We start from the raw sequence: 17,008 nt of genomic DNA, 5'->3' as shown, positions 1-17,008 counted from the left end.
CATGGCGGGAGCCAGTCTAGCATCTCTAGGCATCACAACGTCCGAAGCTTTCATCAGGAAGCTCAAGGGCGCCGCAGACCCAGTGCAGTGCGGCGGCGCTGAGGTCGGCCAGGCGACTTGTTCGCATACAGCCTTGCCAAAGATTGACCTCGCCGCTTTGGCATGGCGCGAGCGTCATCAAGGCCTACAAATCCCTCGACTGGCGCCACTACTCGTCGAGTGGGTGCTGGACACACTCTCCAATTCAGCGAAGCAGGCTTCCAAGGCTAAGCAGGACATCTCTTCCAAGTCACCCCTCGGACAACCTGCCTACTGGCATCTTCTTACCGAGCTTCTCCACGAGCCTGCGCTCAAGGGAGCATCCTATACCGCGCTCTCCCCTCGTCTGACACCGCAATCGCTCCTTCTTATTTCATCATGCCTACTTAAGCTCGACTTCACATGTACGCAGGCATGTCTTCCAACAGCCTCGACTTCTATCGCCCCACTGCTGGGCCAGGTCGCAGCACATCTCTCCTCATCATCCCGCTCCAGCATCGACGAATTCTTCACTACGGCCTGTAAAAAGACGAGCGACCTGTCAAAAAAGCATGCTGAAGCAGCCGCGGGCATCGCTGCCCTTCTCCAAGCTTTGCACGCGCCATTCAATGAGGCCGCGCTGGAAAATTCTGCCTTGAGCGTCAAGTCGCTGCAGGCATTGGACATCGATGAGCTTGCGAAGGCCTCAACTCGCATGTCCGCGCTGAGCGAGAGTGATGAGCTTTTCGATGTCCTGCAGCAAACCATCTGGCAGTGGGCGGATAGCACACTCTTCAACGTCCATGCGCTTCGCTCTCAGCTACTGCCGGCGTCCGCGTCCTCGTCATCGCCAAACTGCGTTCGGTCCATTGCACACTTAGGCAGTGAAGTAGCAGTCAGCATCCTCCCTCGCCTGATTCGTTCGGCGTACCGCAGCGCAAAGCTACACAGCAGCGACTTGGCCAACTCGCTGCGCAACCATGCCCGTAAAGCCGCCAATGCAGAGGCGACCGAAGGAGACGAAGCGATCGCGCCGGAAGTTGCTGCAATGAGCTTGTACGAAGCCTTCCAAGACGCCATGCTAGCGCCTGCCCTCGCCCTGACGTCCTCGCCCGACGCAAGCGCCAAGGTCATCGCTGTTCGCTCGGAGCTGTTGGACATCACAGTACAGACCGGGCTCGCGGCCCACCTCTCAAGGACCCCGGTATGGTCCGCAATGCTGCGGAAGACAATGGGCGCCGTCCGCTCCACTCTCGAAGCTGGTGGTATTACACAGTTGAAAGACGAGCATTCGCTCACCAGCCTAAAGCTGCTCTGGAAGCTTGATCAGGACCTAATCCGAGAGCAGCTTAGTGCAATCATCCTGTGTGTCCTGCGCAAGCCGATCTCTCCGGACGTCCGCTCGAGCGTTCAGAGCCTCTTCAACGACCTGTTCGACGGATTTGCGAGGGTGCAAGAGCTGCCGGAGCTCCTGCGGCTGATTCAACGATCAATTGCACAGTGCGACGCCGTTGTCTTCGACAACGAAGCTGCTCTGGACTCAACGTGGTTCAACAAAGCAATTGGTCGTGCCGTGCGCGTTCAGCTGCCGCCTACGCAAATAGTCGAGGTGCTCCAAGACCTGGCTACTTCACTCGAAATGGCATGCGACTCATCCTCGGAGGACGAAGCCTCGACACCTAGCATGAAGAGGGGCCATGAGGGTGATCCTGTGGCGCCTTTTGCCCGACAGACCAACCTTCTCAAGACCGCCCACCCGATTGTGGCATCTCTGCCGGTCCCTGCTGCGCTCATTGAAGCAGCGTCTCCCTCCCTCGAACGCATCGTCTCAGTCTTGCGTCGATGCATCAAAAGCGCTCTCGGCTCAGTAGATAGCGGCAAGACGAAGCGAACAAAGTTCGCAAAGTCTAACAAGGCAGCTGGCGGGCAGTCAAGAGAAGCATTCCAGGTCGTTGCTAGCGCTCTGTGGTCATATTGTGGCCTCTGTGCCGGACAGAAAGCATCTTCTTCTGAGCAATCGACCAATGATGCTACCACATCTCGAGACCACTTCAACATCCTGGACGACCTCTGGCTCGAGCTCTTCACCGCTCTCGCAAACCATGAAGACTCTACGGTGCGCCTGGAAATGGCACGGATGCTCCTCTTCAAGTCTGAACAAGCTCTGGAGAGGGGTGTCGAGGATCCTTTCTACCTTACCTCCGCCTCCGTCCTTCCCTTCTGGAGAAGTACAGTCCAAGGACTCTGCGACGACGCCGCTGCGCAAACCTCATCGCAGGCACCACTTTGGGACATGCTTGCCCGCCGTTGGATCCTTGTCTTGGAGCACGCATGCGATGAGGCCTCTCTGGAGCGGCTGGCGGGATTGCTCATCTCGACTCTCAAGCCTTCCCATGTGCATTACAGGACGAGCTCACTCGCTATTGTTTCGAGCGCCGAATTCTGGGAGATGAAGAGGTGGAGAAAAGCGGCTGTGGCTGCGATTCAGGGAGACGAGAAGGCGCTGCCTGCCTTGATGCACCTGCCTGTGCAATACCTTCCCTCGAGCGTACGAGAGGGTCTCCTCCTTTCAGCACTGCAAGTGAAAGACAGGGGCGATACGACAGAGCAAGACGAGATCGCCATTAAGCAGTGGCTCTGCTCTCTTCTTTCACGGGAGGGTGGGCTCAGCGAGAAGGCGCAACAGGCTCTTGCGCAGCGCTTGACGAGCTTTGCGACTTCGAAGAAGGCAAGCGCTAGCGAGAGCCTCCTCCTAGTTAGCACGCGCCTCTTTCAGCTTGCCCTCAAGCATCTCATCCTTTCCCGTCATATGACCGGCTCATTGCTGCAAAGCATAGTCACCTCCGTGTCGGCGAAGGACCCTCAATCTCTGGGCAGGCTGGTCGAGACGCTCATTGAGACGTCATCGACGCAGGCGGTCAAGGAGATTCAGGTGCCCGACCTCTGCGACTTGTCGAGGGCCCAGATGGCTGTGCAGGCTCTGGAAACCGCTGAGCCATTAGGGTCCATCAGCGAACTGGCTTCGCTTTTCGACCAGTGTAGGCTAGCCCTCACGCTCGCTGCGGTGCAAGAGAAAGACCTCGAGGCTCGCAAAGAGCTGGGCGGTGTCTGCGTTGCCAACATCTGCTCTTCCTCATTGGTAGCGAAGCTCTCTAAGCCTCTCGCTCATGCTTCAGAGGAAGCGGCGCAGGCCTTTCTGAGCGCCTTCGCTGCTCTTTTGGCCAGCTGCGCCGAGCAGCAGCTCGTCGCACCGGTCAGCATCGGCGCTCGAAGTGTGTTGACCTGGGCGAGTCTTCTCGCCACTAGGCCTCCCCTCATTTCACTAGCTGCTCTGCCCAAGGATGTCGAGTCGCCCTTCTCCCACTTCTTGGCTCGCCTCACGCCCGAAGCATACGAAGGTGCCTTGCATGCCCTCAACAAGGCTCTGGATCATGTCGGCGGAGGCGGCGAGGACGCTCAGCTCAACCTTTGCGCCCTGCTCTACACACTCGGCTTGACCCTGCGTACCGCCCCGCCGAAGACTCTGAGCGTGGCGCAGCGGTACTTTACTGCGGCGCTCGCCAGGGTGCAGACGGCCACTCTGACCGCCGCCCGCACGGCGGTGGAAAATCCTTGGAGCTCGAGCGAGACGCTCCTCTCGTGCCTGCGGATGCTCGAAGCTGTGGCCACGGGCCGCGCTCTCGCCTTCCGACCTGTCGACGTCAACCTCGTCTTGTCCCTGCTTTCCAGCTTAATGGCAGGACAGGGCTCGAGTATCACTCGCTCACCTCGCAGGCAGCACTCCAGCATCTCGCGACTCGAGATAGCCAAGTCCATCTTCAGCAGCATCATCTCCATTCTAAGCAGCCTCGTCCGACTGCGCAGAGAGCTGCTCGTTCCCCTGCTGCCGCAGCTGGGTATCGTGCTGGCGCAGATTGCTCCGCTATTCAGGCGTTCTCTGCCTCAGGCGTCAAGTAGGCAGAAGAAGAATTTGGTGGAGGGGATGCCAAGATGGTTGACCGTGGCTGTTGAAGGGGACGACGACGCAAGAGCAAGACCAGCGATGAGTGATTCAGCTGCCAACATTCCCTTTGTCCTTGCTCTGGGCGCGAATGAGGCACGCGATTTCTCACGTCTGCTCGAAACCATCTCAGCCAAATCGACAAGCACATCCAGCGGCCCCTTTGGTGGCTCTTTGCCTTTGCGCAATGGCGGGAAAGCAAAAGCTGCAGCATCAATCGACTCTCTCTCCCGCCCCTTCTCCAAGCACGCGGCCTACGTGATCCTCAGCTACGTCCATGCGATCCTCCAGCCTGGGTGCTACATCGATGCGGCAGTGAAACGGGAGCTGCTCGGAGATACAGCTGGCACAACCAACTCTAGTAGACGACGCGGAGGCGGCGTTGGTGCCATTGTGGAGTCAGGCAGCGCTGGAGGAAGAGGGGGTGGCCTGACGAACTTGTGCGGCATTCTCGGAGGAGGGACGGCGGAGCGTGATTGGATTCTGGCCAACGACGATCTACTTTCTTCCGGCCACATGGGGCCTGGAGGCAGCAGTGGTAGTGCAGAGGCGGGCAAGGCTGTCTTCAAGGATATTTGGGCCAGGTACGAGGCGGCGAGATATCGTGGCGACTAGACTTGTCATGGTGTAGATTGACTAGAAATACAAAGTCTCAGAATGAACGATCTCACATGTACGCAGACACCTCAGTCGCGCTCCTCATCCATCATCTGCTTCCTCTTCTTCAGCTCGTTACTCCTCTTGACAAACAGCTTGTTCCTCTCCTTGTCCCTCGTGATAGCTTTGTTAGCCGAAGGATTGCGCTCAATGTAGGACATGTGTTCCGCGCCAGAAAGCGCATTGAGAGAACCGGCGCTGCGCTTCGCCTTCTCGAACCGGCCACCACCTGCCCCACTGATGGCTCTCGGAGGACCGCCATACTGTCTCCCTCCGCCTCCTCCGTTCTTGCCTGCTACCAAGAGGTCGTTGGTGCCATCCAAATCCGTGCCGATATCCGCCGCGCTCTCGCTCGCGATGAGCACGCTCTGCAGCAGCTCGATTTGCTCGGATTGGGTACGGTAGACCAAGTCGGGCATCTCATTCATTCCGACCAGCTCGGTGATGACGCGGAACGCGTAGCCTTGATCGACGAGGAATTGCTGACGCTTGGTGGAGTAGAACATCTCTGCTGTGTCCTTTGAGACGAGCGAGTAGAAGAATGCGTTGAAGCCTGTGCGAAGGTGACGGATGGTGAGAAGAGGAATGTCAGCTTGCTGCGTGGTCATCGCCTTTTGCTCGCAGCGTGGCGCGTTCGCGCCACTCACCCTCGTCGTTCCTTCTCTTGGCCCTCAAGATCCTCCCCAATCTTTGCGCCTCTTGCCTCCTCGAGCCGAAGTGCGAGCTGATCTGGATAAGGCAAGTGGCCTCAGGCAAGTCGATCGAGGTATCGCCCACCTTACTGAGGAAAATGGTGTTGACCGCCGGATTATGCTGAAAATGTTGGAGAATCCTCATTCGGATCGTCTGCTGCGTCCCACCATGGATGTAGGGCTTGACCAGCTTCTTGGCATAAGCCTCGAGCGCGAACACATTATCCGAAAAGACGATGATCTTGTCTCCTCTCTTCTCGTGGTAGTTGATGAGGAATTGACAGGCTTGAAACTTGTTCGGGTTCATGCAGTAAAGCAGCATCTTCCTCCTCGCGCTCTCACGCAGGTACTCGCGGTAGAACTCGGGCGTCATGGGACACCAGACTTCAGCGCACTGTACGGTCGCAATGTGACCTTTGGCGGCTAGGTCCATCCAGTTCGCTTCGTACAGCTTGGGGCCGACGAGGAAGTTCAACTCGTCGATCTTCTCGTCTTCGCGGACCAATGTGGCGGTCAGACCAAGCTTGGAGTGGGCCTTGATGCGGGTCAGGACACGACGGAACATGCTGGCGGGGACGACGTGGACTTCGTCGAGGAGGATGAAGCCTGGATCATGCGATAAAAGGGAGCTCAGTACGTTGCTCACTGCGTCAGGTCATTGGTGTGCCTACTCACCCCACTCCCTCGATTCTAGAAAGTTCATCATCTTCTGCGAGCTATGTGATCGCTTGCCCGTGTTGGCCACCATTGAGTACGTGGAAATGACAATACCAGCCGAGCTGGAGAATTTCTCCTTGACGTCTGCCGTGAAGACACTGACCATCTCCTCCTTGACGTTGGACCACTTGAGGAACTCGCGCTTCCACTGCATTACGCTCACGCTACTGGTGCAGAGCACGAGTGTACTCTTCTTGATCGTACACCCCGCCGTAATACCCACAAGCGTCTTGCCCGCTCCGCAGGGGAGCACGATGATCCCGCTGCGGGCACGCCCATTTCCGAACATTTTGGAGAGGGACTTCTCTTGGTAGGGTCGGATATGCGTTGAAGGCCTGAGGTCGATGGGGAGGTCAGGATTGCGCAAGTCGGCACGGAAGTCGTACTCCTCAAGCATGGGCAATCCGAGCTCGTTGCAGCGGCGCTTTACGTTCTCTATCTCTTCTTCGCGGATCTCGAAGGAGTGAACCGTGTCCTCATCCGCGTCCAGTGAGGTGGGGTCGTCTTCTTGCCCGATGATGGAGGTGAAAAGGTCGGCCTCAGCTTCTCGACGGGCGGCAGCGTCTGTCTCTGGCTGAGGGGCACCAGCAGCGGCGGCGTCCTTGCTAGCACTACTACCTGCTGTGGCTGCATCTGCCTGGCCTTGCTTCTGTTGGCCCTGTTGCTGTGCATTGCGTTGAGCTGCGGTGGTTCCTGGAATGACCAGATCACCTCTACGCGGCGCATTACTCCTTCCCAACACCTCGCCGTCCCCGCCACCTTGCTGAGCTCTATCTTCTTCCCTCACTCTGGCCTTTCCCACAACATCGTCTTGCAGCAGCGTCCTCAAGGTCTCGGTCTCTGCCGATTCGACGAAGTAGCGATTCTCTTTAAGTACGAGCTTGATCTTGCCGAATGAGGCTGTATAATCGCGAATGAATTCGACAATGGATTCGGGAAGGGTCGATTTCGACAGTCGATCCAAGACGGAGAGGATGTCCGAGGGTGAAAGGCCGACTGAGATTGCCGCATAGAGGGAGTATGGGGTGAGGCGATATTCGTGGATGAAGGCGGGGCTGCGAGAGAGCGAAGGTCATGGCAGTGTGAGTTGACAGCACAATGGCATTGCCTGCTTGCCATCCGGCCTACTCACCGACTAACAGGCTCCGCAATGGCCACCAAAAAGTCCATGGCCTGCTCAGCGATTGGACTGAATCCCTCGAGAATGATATGCCCATCATCAGGAGAGATCCAAAGCGGTCGAGACGCATGATCCTGCTTGAGGTGTAAATGAGAAAAGTCGCGATTCGTGACTTGACGAGGCGCAATCGTCGCTCCCATCGTTGGCGGGCCAGTGTTGAGCGGCTGTGTCCCACCTCCGCCGCCACGTCGAGCTCCAAAAGTAGCGTCACGCTCTCCGTCATCCCCGTCCTCATCGGGAGACACGTAGTCTGCCTCCATCATCATCTCTTCCCCACCACCATTGCCGGCAGCAGCTGCTGAGCGACCAGCGGTATCCGACTTGGCGCCGCGTTTCAGGACGATTCGCTTTGGTCGTGATGATCCGGCTGCCGAAGGACCTCCTTCTTCTTCTTCGCCAGACGAGATGGACACTGCACCGTCGTCATTGCGACCTCGACGAGAGCTCATGGCGCAAGTCGATGAGGAGGATTAGGATGATGGCAAGGGACAAAAGAGTGGAGCAATCCATTGCCGCCCTGAGAGTCGAGATGGCCTCAGCGCCGCCAGTCCGCGCTTGCCGCCCCTCGGCCAGGCTCAGCCAGGCTCAGCCCGCTCACTCAGACTGGACCCTTGATTGCATCGTTCGAGTGGCTGTGGGATCGAGGGATGAATTGCATTGAAGGGTATAGCTGATGACGATGAACACGACAAATCTGGTGTGAGTCTAGTACTGCAAGCAGCCTCACTCGCTGTCCTCCCCCTCGTCCTCCCCCACATCACTCTCCAAGCCTTCCCAAGCCGTCACCTTCCCCTTCTTCCTCATCTCCTGCAGGCCCAATGTCAAGAAGAGCTCACTGCACGGCTGCTCCATCCTCTCAACTGACCACTTCTTTAACTCGTGACCCTCCTCTACCTGCTCTCCAGGATGAGGGAGGCCGCGATAATCCACAAGCAAGGGGATACCATGCTCAACGGAGAGGTGGTTGACTCGCTGCACGACATCTGCAGCCTCAAAGTCGCATCGAGGGTAGGTACACTTCCAGGTCGGGTAGTAAGGGTCGAGGACGAGTGCACGAGTATGGCTATTGCCTTGCAAAGTCACTCGACGCAGCAGATGATCCTGATAATGCTGGGCGAGCCCGTTTGCCCGGCGATGGATGCAGAAGGCTCGAGCCTCGATGTCGCACGCGGTGGTGCAGTCCGGACAAAAGTGGTAGATGACCGTCTCATTGACCCCTTCTGGCAACGTCTTGCGCTTCAGTGATGACGAGTCCAAAGCTGAAGGACCCACCAGCTTCTTCTCAACGATATCGAGGAAGAAGTTGGGGACTGAGTAGCAGCAAGGACGGGCACCGCGCTCCTTGATGTAGCGCTGTTCCATCTTTTCCATCTCTGCTTCTGTCTTTGGGTTCTTACGGCTACGGGGCACATGGTACTCCAGACCTGCGCCCAGGGCCGTCGTCCATCCCTCATTGCCCGCCCAGCGCGATGAGCACTCGCGGGCATGAGCGACATAAGGAGCCTCGACCTTCTTGAGCTGGGACGAAGTCATTTGTGTGGCGAGCTGCCCCTTGCGCACAGGTGGGCGTAGCAGGAATTGACAACAGAAGCCACACCAGAGATAGTCGGTCTTGATGACTTTGCATGATTTGAGCCAGTGGTAGAGCGCTTCGGCAAAATTGGATGCTTTGAAGTTGCAGCCAAGGCTGGGACAGTAGCTCTTGACGAGATCATTTTCATTTGCCTTGGTTGCTCGCAGGCAGTCGGTCATGGAGATGGATGATGGGGAGCAAGTTGGGATTGACGAAGAGGATTGCCCGTTCGACGGCCCAGGTTCCCCCTGTTCAGCGTGCATGGCAGGATTGGCGCCTTCGATCTCGAGGGCACGCAGAAACTGGACGGCTAAGAAAAGGAGTGCAGAAAAGCCGGAGCAGAGGGTTCGTCAGCGCGCCAATGAGACAAGGAGATGCCGGTCGAGCATATCGACTCACCTTGATGATTCACGTTGGCGTCGATCTCGAAGTCGCGTCCTCTGAGCTTTAGACCGCCTCTGAGGTTGTTCCAGTAATCCTGTCTCTTGATACCAGAGCAAATCTCGCTCTTGCTCATTCCGTCCTTGATTGCTTCGGTCAGGTTGACGTAAAAGGGAGGTTTCTCTTGTTGGAGGAGCTCGGCATTGGCGTGGATGACTTGACGAGCCTTGTCCACGGTAACGGATGTTCTGTATACGGTAGTGACCAGGATATGGGCCTTGTAGTCGACTAAGCTGGCATTGATTATGTCGCTGTCGTTGATGGCGGGAGCTTGGCCGCCTTGTAGGGTCCTGAGAGCTTGAAGAACGAGGGCTAAGACCTCGACTTGGCGGCGATACTCGCCTTGCTTCCTCTCTCCTGCTGGAGCGCGCGCCATCCTCGTCGATTGGCAGCCTTCAGCCGTACTACCTGCGCTCACGGACGCCCTCCGTACACTTTGCTTGCTGCCGCTTTGATTTGTCCGAGAGGTAGCAAAGGAAGAAAGATGCTGGCGGCTACTTCCATGTCGCTCGACTCGACTCGCCGCGCACGGCCCTGCAACTGAGCGAGTGAGAGAGAGACGAGGAGGAGCCCAAGTGCGCTTCAGCCGCTTCGGCTTTGACTTGCCTCTGTTTCCTCCCGCCCAACTCAACACATCCATTCACAGATGCTCGGCCCAGTCACCTTTGGCACCTTGATCCTCGTCGCCTGCTTCAGCCTCGCGGGTCTACACACCATCTTCACCTGGTGATCAACACACGCGCTCAGGGGAGAAGATGGCAAAAATTACCGCCATCTCGTCTCACGAGGAGGCCAACACCTCGTCCTCTCCTCGCAAGCCTGCCAAGCGTGCACCACCCCCTTCTCCTCCTCCTCCTGTCTCCCTTTTCATATGGCTCATCCCTACTTTGACGGTCGCTTTTTCCATCTACTGCAATTACAGGGGCATGCAAGCTACACCTCATGGCTGGTTTCATGACCTCATGTCTACTTCACCGACGGCGCTGCGCAGCCAAGCTGGCCTGCCGCGCAGCTTTCACCAATCTCTCGACGACCTTCCTCGTCCCTTCGATCGAATCCTTCTCGTCCTTGACCTCTTCTTCGTCCAAGCAGCAGCCACATCATTGGGCAAGGGACTGGTAGCTATCATGGCCAGCATCGCGCTACCGTGGTTCGTCGCAGAGCTCATCGAGGGGCTCAAGGTCGGCCAGAGGAGGGCGCCGTTGGGCATCGAAGGCTTTGCCCTCATTGTAATCATTGCTGGCGTGTACATGTTCGGCTGCGTCATCCCTTTGGTCAGCGTACCCGCAATGGCCATCTACGGCTGGCGTCAGGCGACCAAGAAGCCCTCGGTCATTCGGCCTCTGCCTTCGCCGGACGCCAGCGTCGTCCAGGCAGTCGTGCTCAACGTCGCCATCTCTGGCCTTCCTATCCTCGGTCTCCTCCTCATCGACGCCCAGTCTTACCCCGTTCTCGCCTTTTACAACAACATAGGCGCCGTGCTCTTTCCACTAGCCTGGTTTCCCCTTCTCATCCTCCGCTCACGCTCAGGCTCCACAAAGCACCGCAAGCACGTCGATCCGCGCCTCGCTGCTTCCAATGCGTACCGCCTCTTGGCCTATCTGACAATTCCGGCCTGGTGGGGGGGAGGATATGTTGCCATCCCACAGCTCCTGCGCATCATCCGAGGCTCTACTGCTCAATGGCCAGATGACGCTACCTCACTCCTCTTCTGGGATATCTGTGGTCTCCTCGCTGGAGCGTACGCGCTCGTACTCGTACAAGCTGAGGTGGACTTCAGAGCTGTGCAGTGCGGTGGGCCGAGGGTGCATCGCGCTCGTCTTCTGGTGGAGGACATTGTCTTTGGATCAACAGGCCTGCTCCTGCTGGGGCCGGGCTTTGCATTCAGCATGTACCTGGCGAGGAGGGAGGTGCTGGCTGAGAAAGCACGATTCGGCGTCGCGCCTGCCTTTGTTGAGGAGGCCGAGAAGCTGGATGGCGAGTTCAAGGCGGAGGCGCAGAAAGCTCAGTGAGGGGAGCAAACTCGATCAAGGAATGAATGTGTTCGCTAGGCAATTCCATCATCGCTATCATGATATCGCAGCCAGACGTGCGGCATCCTCGAAATAATGTCTGACCAGGCCGCCCGCTTGACGTGCCGCCCCAGTCACCACCTCCACTCGACCTCGACCCTAGCGCCGAGTCGATCTGCCGGCGCGACGGGTGAGATGCGGCAACTTTCGTCATGGGACGCCGAGGGTCGCGGCAGGAACGAACCCTGTTCAGCACGCCAGTTGAGACCCTTAGAGGGAAGTCGCCCTTTCTTCTCTTATCATCCCAATCGACTCATCTTCAATCCATCAATCTACCGGCCCGCCATGTCCTCACAAGACGAAAGCGTAGCCGCTCAAGCCCAACAGACGGCCGCATCCACCGCTCAAAAGGTGGCTGACACCGCCGACGCAGCCGCTGGTAGCGCAATCAATGCTGCATCGGACGCTGCTCAGGGGGCGAGCGAAGCAGCCGCTTCTGCTGGCAGCACCGTAGCAGCCAAAGCCGCCACCGCCCTAGGCTCTACAGCAGAGCAGGCCAATCATGGCGTCGCTGCAGAGACGGACCACTCTGCCGTACCCAAGGCTGATGAGAAAGATGTGCCTCAGCGCGTCCTTGACCATCCGCAGTTGGGAGACGCACCTAAGGTTGCAGAGGGGGACGAGGTGCGACCTGTTGAGCCTGAGATTCAAGATCTCGGCTGGAGCGAGGATCCTCATGTTCCCCAGCCAGTCATTCACGGCATGACCAATGAAGATGTCTGGGTACTGGTACGCCGCTTCAACAAGCAGACCTTCCACATCAAGGCAGTAGACGAAGAGCCCCACGGCCAACTTGACATGAACATTGCGGACAAGGACGAGTTTTTCCCCGACAAGCTACGCTCGACACTGGAGCGATGCTACACCACTGTAGGGATCAGCATGGTCGCTTTGCTCACGCATGTCGCCCGCCTACGCTCATGGAAAGAGCTGCGCCGCACCACCCTCTTCGCGGTCATCTACCTCGTCGCTTGGATCTTCAACTACCTCATTCCAACCTTCTCTGCCCTTTTGCTCGTCCTCCTCATTTCGCCTCGAGCACGTCGAATCCTTTTCCCTCCCGCACCACTGGCCGCCATCTCCAAGAAGGGAACGGCGCAAGTACCCAAGGCGGGCCATCTAGGAAGCGCGGACTCTGCGACTGGGGCAGCTGAGTCGTACAAGGGAGAAGCCGTTGAGCAAGAGGCAAGCAACCTCGTCAACTCCATCTCTACCGTGGCTGTCTCCACTGCAATTGGCAAGGGCGCACCGTCGAGCACCGAGCCACACCCAGACGATGCTGCCGCAGCCGCTGCGGGGGACAAGAGCCAGGCCGAAGCCAAGCAGCTGGAAGACGCGATTCCCGATCCAACGAATGTGGCAACCGCTGGTGCCCAAGCGAAGACCAAGGCGTCCGGGGACAAGAAGCTGGAAGTTGGAGACCACACGGCCGCTGCCGTTGATCAGGGCGTCTGGGCTAAGCTTCACCCTCTCCTGCACGCTCTCGAGGATCTCTGTGATACCTGGGAGCGCTTCGCCAATGCCCTCTCCCCTACTCCTCCCTTCCATCAACACAGGCCGCGTCTCTTCCTTGCGTCTGCGCTCGTCTTGCCCCTTTTCCTAGCTTCGCTGTTTATTACAGTGGACATGGTATACAAGGGCACAGGGTTTGGCGTCGGGTTCGGCTTCTTCGGTCAGCCTCTCTTCGACCGCCTCAAGGTATCCGACGTCAAGCAGTGGCTCGACACGCACTACCCCAACTGGCCGCAGATGCTCGAACTCCGCAACTCGATCCTCAAGGGCGTCCCGACCAATGCTCAGCTCACCGTCACGCTCATGCGCATAGCAGAGGCGGCTAAGTCCCCCCTCCCGCCTCCGCCACCAGCTGTTGCGGCGCCCAAGCCAGATGCGGCTCAAGGGCACGAGATGGTCGGAGAGCTCCCGCCCGAGTACCAGGAAGAGATGAAGGAGGCCGCCGCCGAGGGACGCGAAGATGCCCAGTCTGGCTCTCTATCCCACGACGATCAGGATGATGACTCGAGCGCGAAGAAGAAGAAAAAGCATGGCTCCAAGATCATCGGCTTCTTCAAAGGGACCGCCTTCGCTGGCAGTGCAACCGTTCTTGGCGCTAACCGTGCTAAGGCCTCAGCGGGCTCTTCTCATTCGAAGAATCGCGTAGGCGTTGTCAAGAAGCACCTGCAACAGGAGGCTCGCGGAGATGGTCCCTCCAGCTTCCGCGGTCGCTACAGGGGTAAGCGAGGCTACGTCGATGTCATCACGACGGCGGCTACCCCTTCGTTGTCCTTCGAGCCCGAGTGGGGTGCACACGCCAAGGCGGCTCAAGCAGCCCTAGACGCCGCGGACTCCACTGCCTCTGGTAGGGATGTCCTTGAGCGTGCACTGGAAGCTGCTCGCCCCAAGGCCCTCTTCTCGATCCAGGTCGACTCGATTCGTGAGATTCGTAAGATCGGCGGGCTAGGCTGGAAAGCCAAGCTGGTGGTCGGGTGGGCGATGGATAGCGAGGTGGCTGATGGGATTGAGATCACGACTGATGAGGGGGAGCGATTCAAGATGACTGCTATGCCGCGCAGGGATGAGGTCTTCAACAGGCTGGCTAGTTTGGGGAAGCAGAAGTGGGAGATCTGGTAGTCGGGCTTAGTGCGCGACTGTCAGACAGTCTGTTATTCAATGACGTGGAGAGCTTTTCATTTGTATACTGGGCCGCGGTATTACCTCTTTTTCAATGCAGCAAATCGTGCCTCGAGATCGTCGTAGTCCTTCTGCTCCTTACTTGCCCCCGACGGTACCTCCTTCTTTGTACCTAACGTTTTGTTCGCCATACTGCTATCTGCGGCCTCCTTTGGCACGGTATTCCCCACTGCTTTCGACGTCAATGCATCGGAGCGTGTAGCGGGGCCTGCTTTCGGGTCGAGGGTAGGCTCAGCTGCCGGTGGTGGTAACCCACCATTTGCTGACGTCGCTGATGCTGTCTCGCCGTTGGCTGCGGCCGCCGCCGCCGCTGAGGATGTAGCCTCCTCTACCGCATCCTGCTCCTCCTTGTCACTCTCGCCCGCCTTGAGGTGAGGCGACTCGAACTTGACGTCGTACGCCTTACAGATCTCACTGATATACAGATCCACCAACTCCGGGCTAGGCGTCGAGACCTTGAGCCTGCTGGTCACCCTCGCGCCCGCCACCCCCTTGTTATTCTCTATCGCGTCTTGACCAAACTCGCGACTGTACCTGGATAGCAGCATCTCTCTGAGGATGTGTAGCTCTCGAAGCTCGACGCGGGGAGCGCTATGAATCAAGGCTGCGATGGGTTCGCTGATCTGCGGGTCTGGCTCGCGTCCTGGGAGGTCGAGGAGGGCGAAGCGGGCTAGCAGAGTCTCGGAGTAGAGCTCGAGGATCTCTAGGAGCTCGATGTGGATCTGTCGAAGCGACGTCGTGAAAACGATGTCAGCAGGCGAAGCAGGCTACACTACCTCTGCGTCTTGTACTTACGTCCTCTGCAATGATTCCCTCCGTCTTGATCCTAGCCGTCTCCTCCTTGCCTCTCGCGATGAGAGCTGAAATCTCCTTTCGTTCCTTCTTTGCTATGGCCTCCTTCTTCTCCTGCAGCATCTTTGTCCGCTCAATGGCGAGCTTGAGTTGTATCTTTGTACGGGTTGGATTCCAGGCGGGCATGCTGGCGCGAATGAGTGGGAAGAAAGGGAAATTGTGAGAGAGGTGGTGCTGGTGAAGAGGACAAGGCGGCAAGACAGACAGCATCGCGTGCCTCCACTCGTCTCCTTCGTCCGATGGATTCGCATCGACGCCAAGACGCGGCGGACAGACGAGACGGGAGCCGAGGGCAACAAACCAACACTTTGGTTTGCTCCCTTACCACGACTACCATTGAGCGTGGCAGCAGCTGCTATGGCCCTCGCCAATGCCAATGACGCTGATGAGTGCGCGACGGCGGCCATCTACTCTGATATCCTTGCCAAGCCCACTGCAAAGGATCTGCTGCTAGCCAAGCTGGTGAGTGCGCTTCTCACTACCTAGCTGATGAATGTTGATCATCTGACGCTTACCACCCTTGCTTGCCCTCAGTACAAACCACCTCACAACGCCCATCAGCGCTTCTGCCATCATCTCACCCTCGAAGACTGCGAGCAAGCCCAGATCAAGGGCGAAGGCACCTCTCATCCCGCGCACTGCAGCGATATCCACTTTGAGATCCTTCGCTTCCCGCAGACAGACGTGGCCTTCGGCCACTGCTCCTACCTATCGGGGTGCCATCGACTCCAAATGTGCAAGTACATGCATTTCCTCCCTACGGTACACCCATCTGCTCCTCCTTATGAATGGAAATCGTCCAATGCCAACTGGTCTCAACCACCACCAAAGGGGGACGCCATCGCCCTTTCTGAGCTGGCTGTACAGCATCCAAGCCAGGCGCTGAGCGCTGCTGGCCTCCAATCCTGGCTTGTCCCCTCCTCGCCCACGTCTTCGCACCGTCATCCAGCTCAACTCCTCAATGCGGACCTCAAGCTCTTTGACCTCACCGTCCTGGGCAAGTTCGACGTAATTGTCCAGGACTCGGCATTCGACATCCACATGTCCCTCCCCTACGGCACAATGACCGATGCCGATATACGCGCTATGCCCATCGAGCAGCTCCAGGACGAAGGTTTCATCTTCTTCTGGGTGACGGGGAGAGCGATGGAGCTGGGTAGAGAATTGCTGGAGCATTGGGGTTATGCTAGGGTGGACGAGTGAGTGGCGAGCAGCTGTTACGAAGGGCGTCACCTTTACATAGCGCGTATGCTGACATAGTCACCGCCGTCCTTACCACCGCAGACTCGTCTGGATCAAGACGGGCCAGACGCAGCGTCTCATCCGCACCGGCCGTACTGGACACTGGCTCAACCACACCAAAGAGCACTGCCTCATCGGCGCCAAGTCCCGCTCCTCTTCTTCCCCCATCCCAGCTTGGGCCCACCTAGGCCTCGACTCTGACGTCCTCGTCTCCGAGGTGCGCGACACATCGCGCAAGCCTGACGAAGTGTACGGTCTGATCGAGAGGATGTGCCCTGGAGGGAGGAAGCTGGAGTTGTTCGGCAGGAGGCATAATGCAAGGAGTGGGTGGTTAACCGTGGGCAATCAGTTGAAGGAGGATGTGATAGTAAGTATGCGCGCGAGAAGCAGGTCGCAACTCTGGTGGGTAGGATCTTCTATGCTGACTCGACTGCTCTTCTCCTCTTCGCTCTTCGCTCAGCACGAACCGGAGCTCCAAGAGCGACTCGATGCCTATCGTGCTCGTGGGGGCATGGGCGCGCCTGGCAACACACGAGCAGCCGGCCGAAGAGGATGATGACGACCGCCAGACTCCTCAGATAGAGTGCTGCCCTCATCCTCAAAGCCATGTGTCCCACCCGCCGTGCCTGATACCGATGGCCCCGTCTGCCAGTGCGGCGGCCCAGCGCAGCGGTTCAACTCCCCTAGATCAGTCTCCTTTTCCTGCCGGTCCCTCTGATCTCTTCATTCTCAATCTTCTGGCCATCAGAGACGTCCTCGAGCCCCTCCTCGAGGAAAATGTCACCGTCAAACTGATTGAGCTGCAGAGCAAAGGCAGAGAGTGGTCATCACAGCCTCTCCTGCGGTCGCCTCGCGGCGTCACTTTCCCACACGAGG

The 17,008-nt window shown here is 58.0% G+C and overlaps 7 protein-coding genes across 7 annotated transcripts; 4 read left to right on the top strand and 3 right to left on the bottom strand.

Annotated features, from left to right (window-relative positions):
• Position 1: 1 nt before the first annotated feature.
• On the top strand, positions 2 to 4,633 carry BDZ90DRAFT_276573 (hypothetical protein; the record flags this gene model as incomplete). Its single annotated transcript, XM_025508938.1, has 1 exon — positions 2 to 4,633. One exon carries the CDS (start codon positions 2 to 4, stop codon positions 4,631 to 4,633), a length of 4,632 nt encoding a protein of 1,543 aa, XP_025364690.1.
• BDZ90DRAFT_229108 (DNA repair helicase rad25) lies at positions 4,622 to 7,730 on the bottom strand. Its single transcript, XM_025504918.1, has 4 exons — positions 7,217 to 7,730; positions 6,043 to 7,139; positions 5,323 to 5,973; positions 4,622 to 5,228 (listed from the first exon to the last, which is right to left on the bottom strand). The coding sequence occupies exons 1-4, from the start codon at positions 7,711 to 7,713 to the stop codon at positions 4,705 to 4,707; spliced, it is 2,769 nt and encodes a 922-aa protein (XP_025364689.1). The 5' UTR covers positions 7,714 to 7,730; the 3' UTR covers positions 4,622 to 4,704.
• A 168-nt stretch (positions 7,731 to 7,898) lies between these two features.
• BDZ90DRAFT_229107 (hypothetical protein) lies at positions 7,899 to 9,748 on the bottom strand. The gene is made up of 2 exons (XM_025504917.1): positions 9,237 to 9,748; positions 7,899 to 9,147 (listed from the first exon to the last, which is right to left on the bottom strand). The coding sequence occupies exons 1-2, from the start codon at positions 9,652 to 9,654 to the stop codon at positions 7,988 to 7,990; spliced, it is 1,578 nt and encodes a 525-aa protein (XP_025364688.1). The 5' UTR covers positions 9,655 to 9,748; the 3' UTR covers positions 7,899 to 7,987.
• Positions 9,749 to 9,927: 179 nt separating this feature from the next.
• On the top strand, positions 9,928 to 11,383 carry BDZ90DRAFT_229106 (hypothetical protein). The gene has a single exon (XM_025504916.1). It carries the CDS (start codon positions 10,034 to 10,036, stop codon positions 11,288 to 11,290), a length of 1,257 nt encoding a protein of 418 aa, XP_025364687.1. The 5' UTR covers positions 9,928 to 10,033; the 3' UTR covers positions 11,291 to 11,383.
• A 176-nt stretch (positions 11,384 to 11,559) lies between these two features.
• Positions 11,560 to 14,189, top strand: BDZ90DRAFT_229105 (hypothetical protein). The gene has a single exon (XM_025504915.1). It carries the CDS (start codon positions 11,636 to 11,638, stop codon positions 13,976 to 13,978), a length of 2,343 nt encoding a protein of 780 aa, XP_025364686.1. The 5' UTR covers positions 11,560 to 11,635; the 3' UTR covers positions 13,979 to 14,189.
• BDZ90DRAFT_225033 (DUF292-domain-containing protein) lies at positions 14,059 to 15,016 on the bottom strand (the record flags this gene model as incomplete). The annotated part of the gene is made up of 2 exons (XM_025504646.1): positions 14,059 to 14,760; positions 14,834 to 15,016. The coding sequence occupies 2 exons, from the start codon at positions 15,014 to 15,016 to the stop codon at positions 14,059 to 14,061; spliced, it is 885 nt and encodes a 294-aa protein (XP_025364685.1).
• Positions 15,017 to 15,247: 231 nt separating this feature from the next.
• On the top strand, positions 15,248 to 16,688 carry BDZ90DRAFT_257173 (MT-A70-domain-containing protein; the record flags this gene model as incomplete). The annotated part of the gene is made up of 4 exons (XM_025507924.1): positions 15,248 to 15,352; positions 15,425 to 16,089; positions 16,175 to 16,499; positions 16,593 to 16,688. 4 exons carry the CDS (start codon positions 15,248 to 15,250, stop codon positions 16,686 to 16,688), a joined length of 1,191 nt encoding a protein of 396 aa, XP_025364684.1.
• Between the last annotated feature and the right edge of the window lie 320 nt (positions 16,689 to 17,008).

Source organism: Jaminaea rosea, assembly GCF_003144245.1.
Source record: "Jaminaea rosea strain MCA 5214 unplaced genomic scaffold BDZ90scaffold_1, whole genome shotgun sequence".
NCBI classification, from domain to species: Eukaryota; Fungi; Basidiomycota; class Exobasidiomycetes; order Microstromatales; genus Jaminaea; species Jaminaea rosea.
Note: the sequence above shows the minus strand (reverse complement) of the source record. Positions and strands in the feature narration are given on the sequence as shown.

Coding starts and splice junctions, on each gene's coding strand:
- BDZ90DRAFT_229108 (XM_025504918.1), bottom strand. CDS start 7,713: ATGAGCTCTCGTCGAGGTCGCAATGACGACGGTGCAGTGTCCATCTCG. Junction 7,140..7,216: donor ATTGCGGAGCCTGTTAGTCG/GTGAGTAGGCCG, acceptor GCTCTCTCGCAG/CCCCGCCTTCATCCACGAAT. Junction 5,229..5,322: donor CAAGAGAAGGAACGACGAGG/GTGAGTGGCGCG, acceptor ACCTTCGCACAG/GCTTCAACGCATTCTTCTAC.
- BDZ90DRAFT_229107 (XM_025504917.1), bottom strand. CDS start 9,654: ATGGCGCGCGCTCCAGCAGGAGAGAGGAAGCAAGGCGAGTATCGCCGC. Junction 9,148..9,236: donor CGCCAACGTGAATCATCAAG/GTGAGTCGATAT, acceptor TCCTTTTCTTAG/CCGTCCAGTTTCTGCGTGCC.
- BDZ90DRAFT_229106 (XM_025504916.1), top strand. CDS start 10,034: ATGGCAAAAATTACCGCCATCTCGTCTCACGAGGAGGCCAACACCTCG.
- BDZ90DRAFT_229105 (XM_025504915.1), top strand. CDS start 11,636: ATGTCCTCACAAGACGAAAGCGTAGCCGCTCAAGCCCAACAGACGGCC.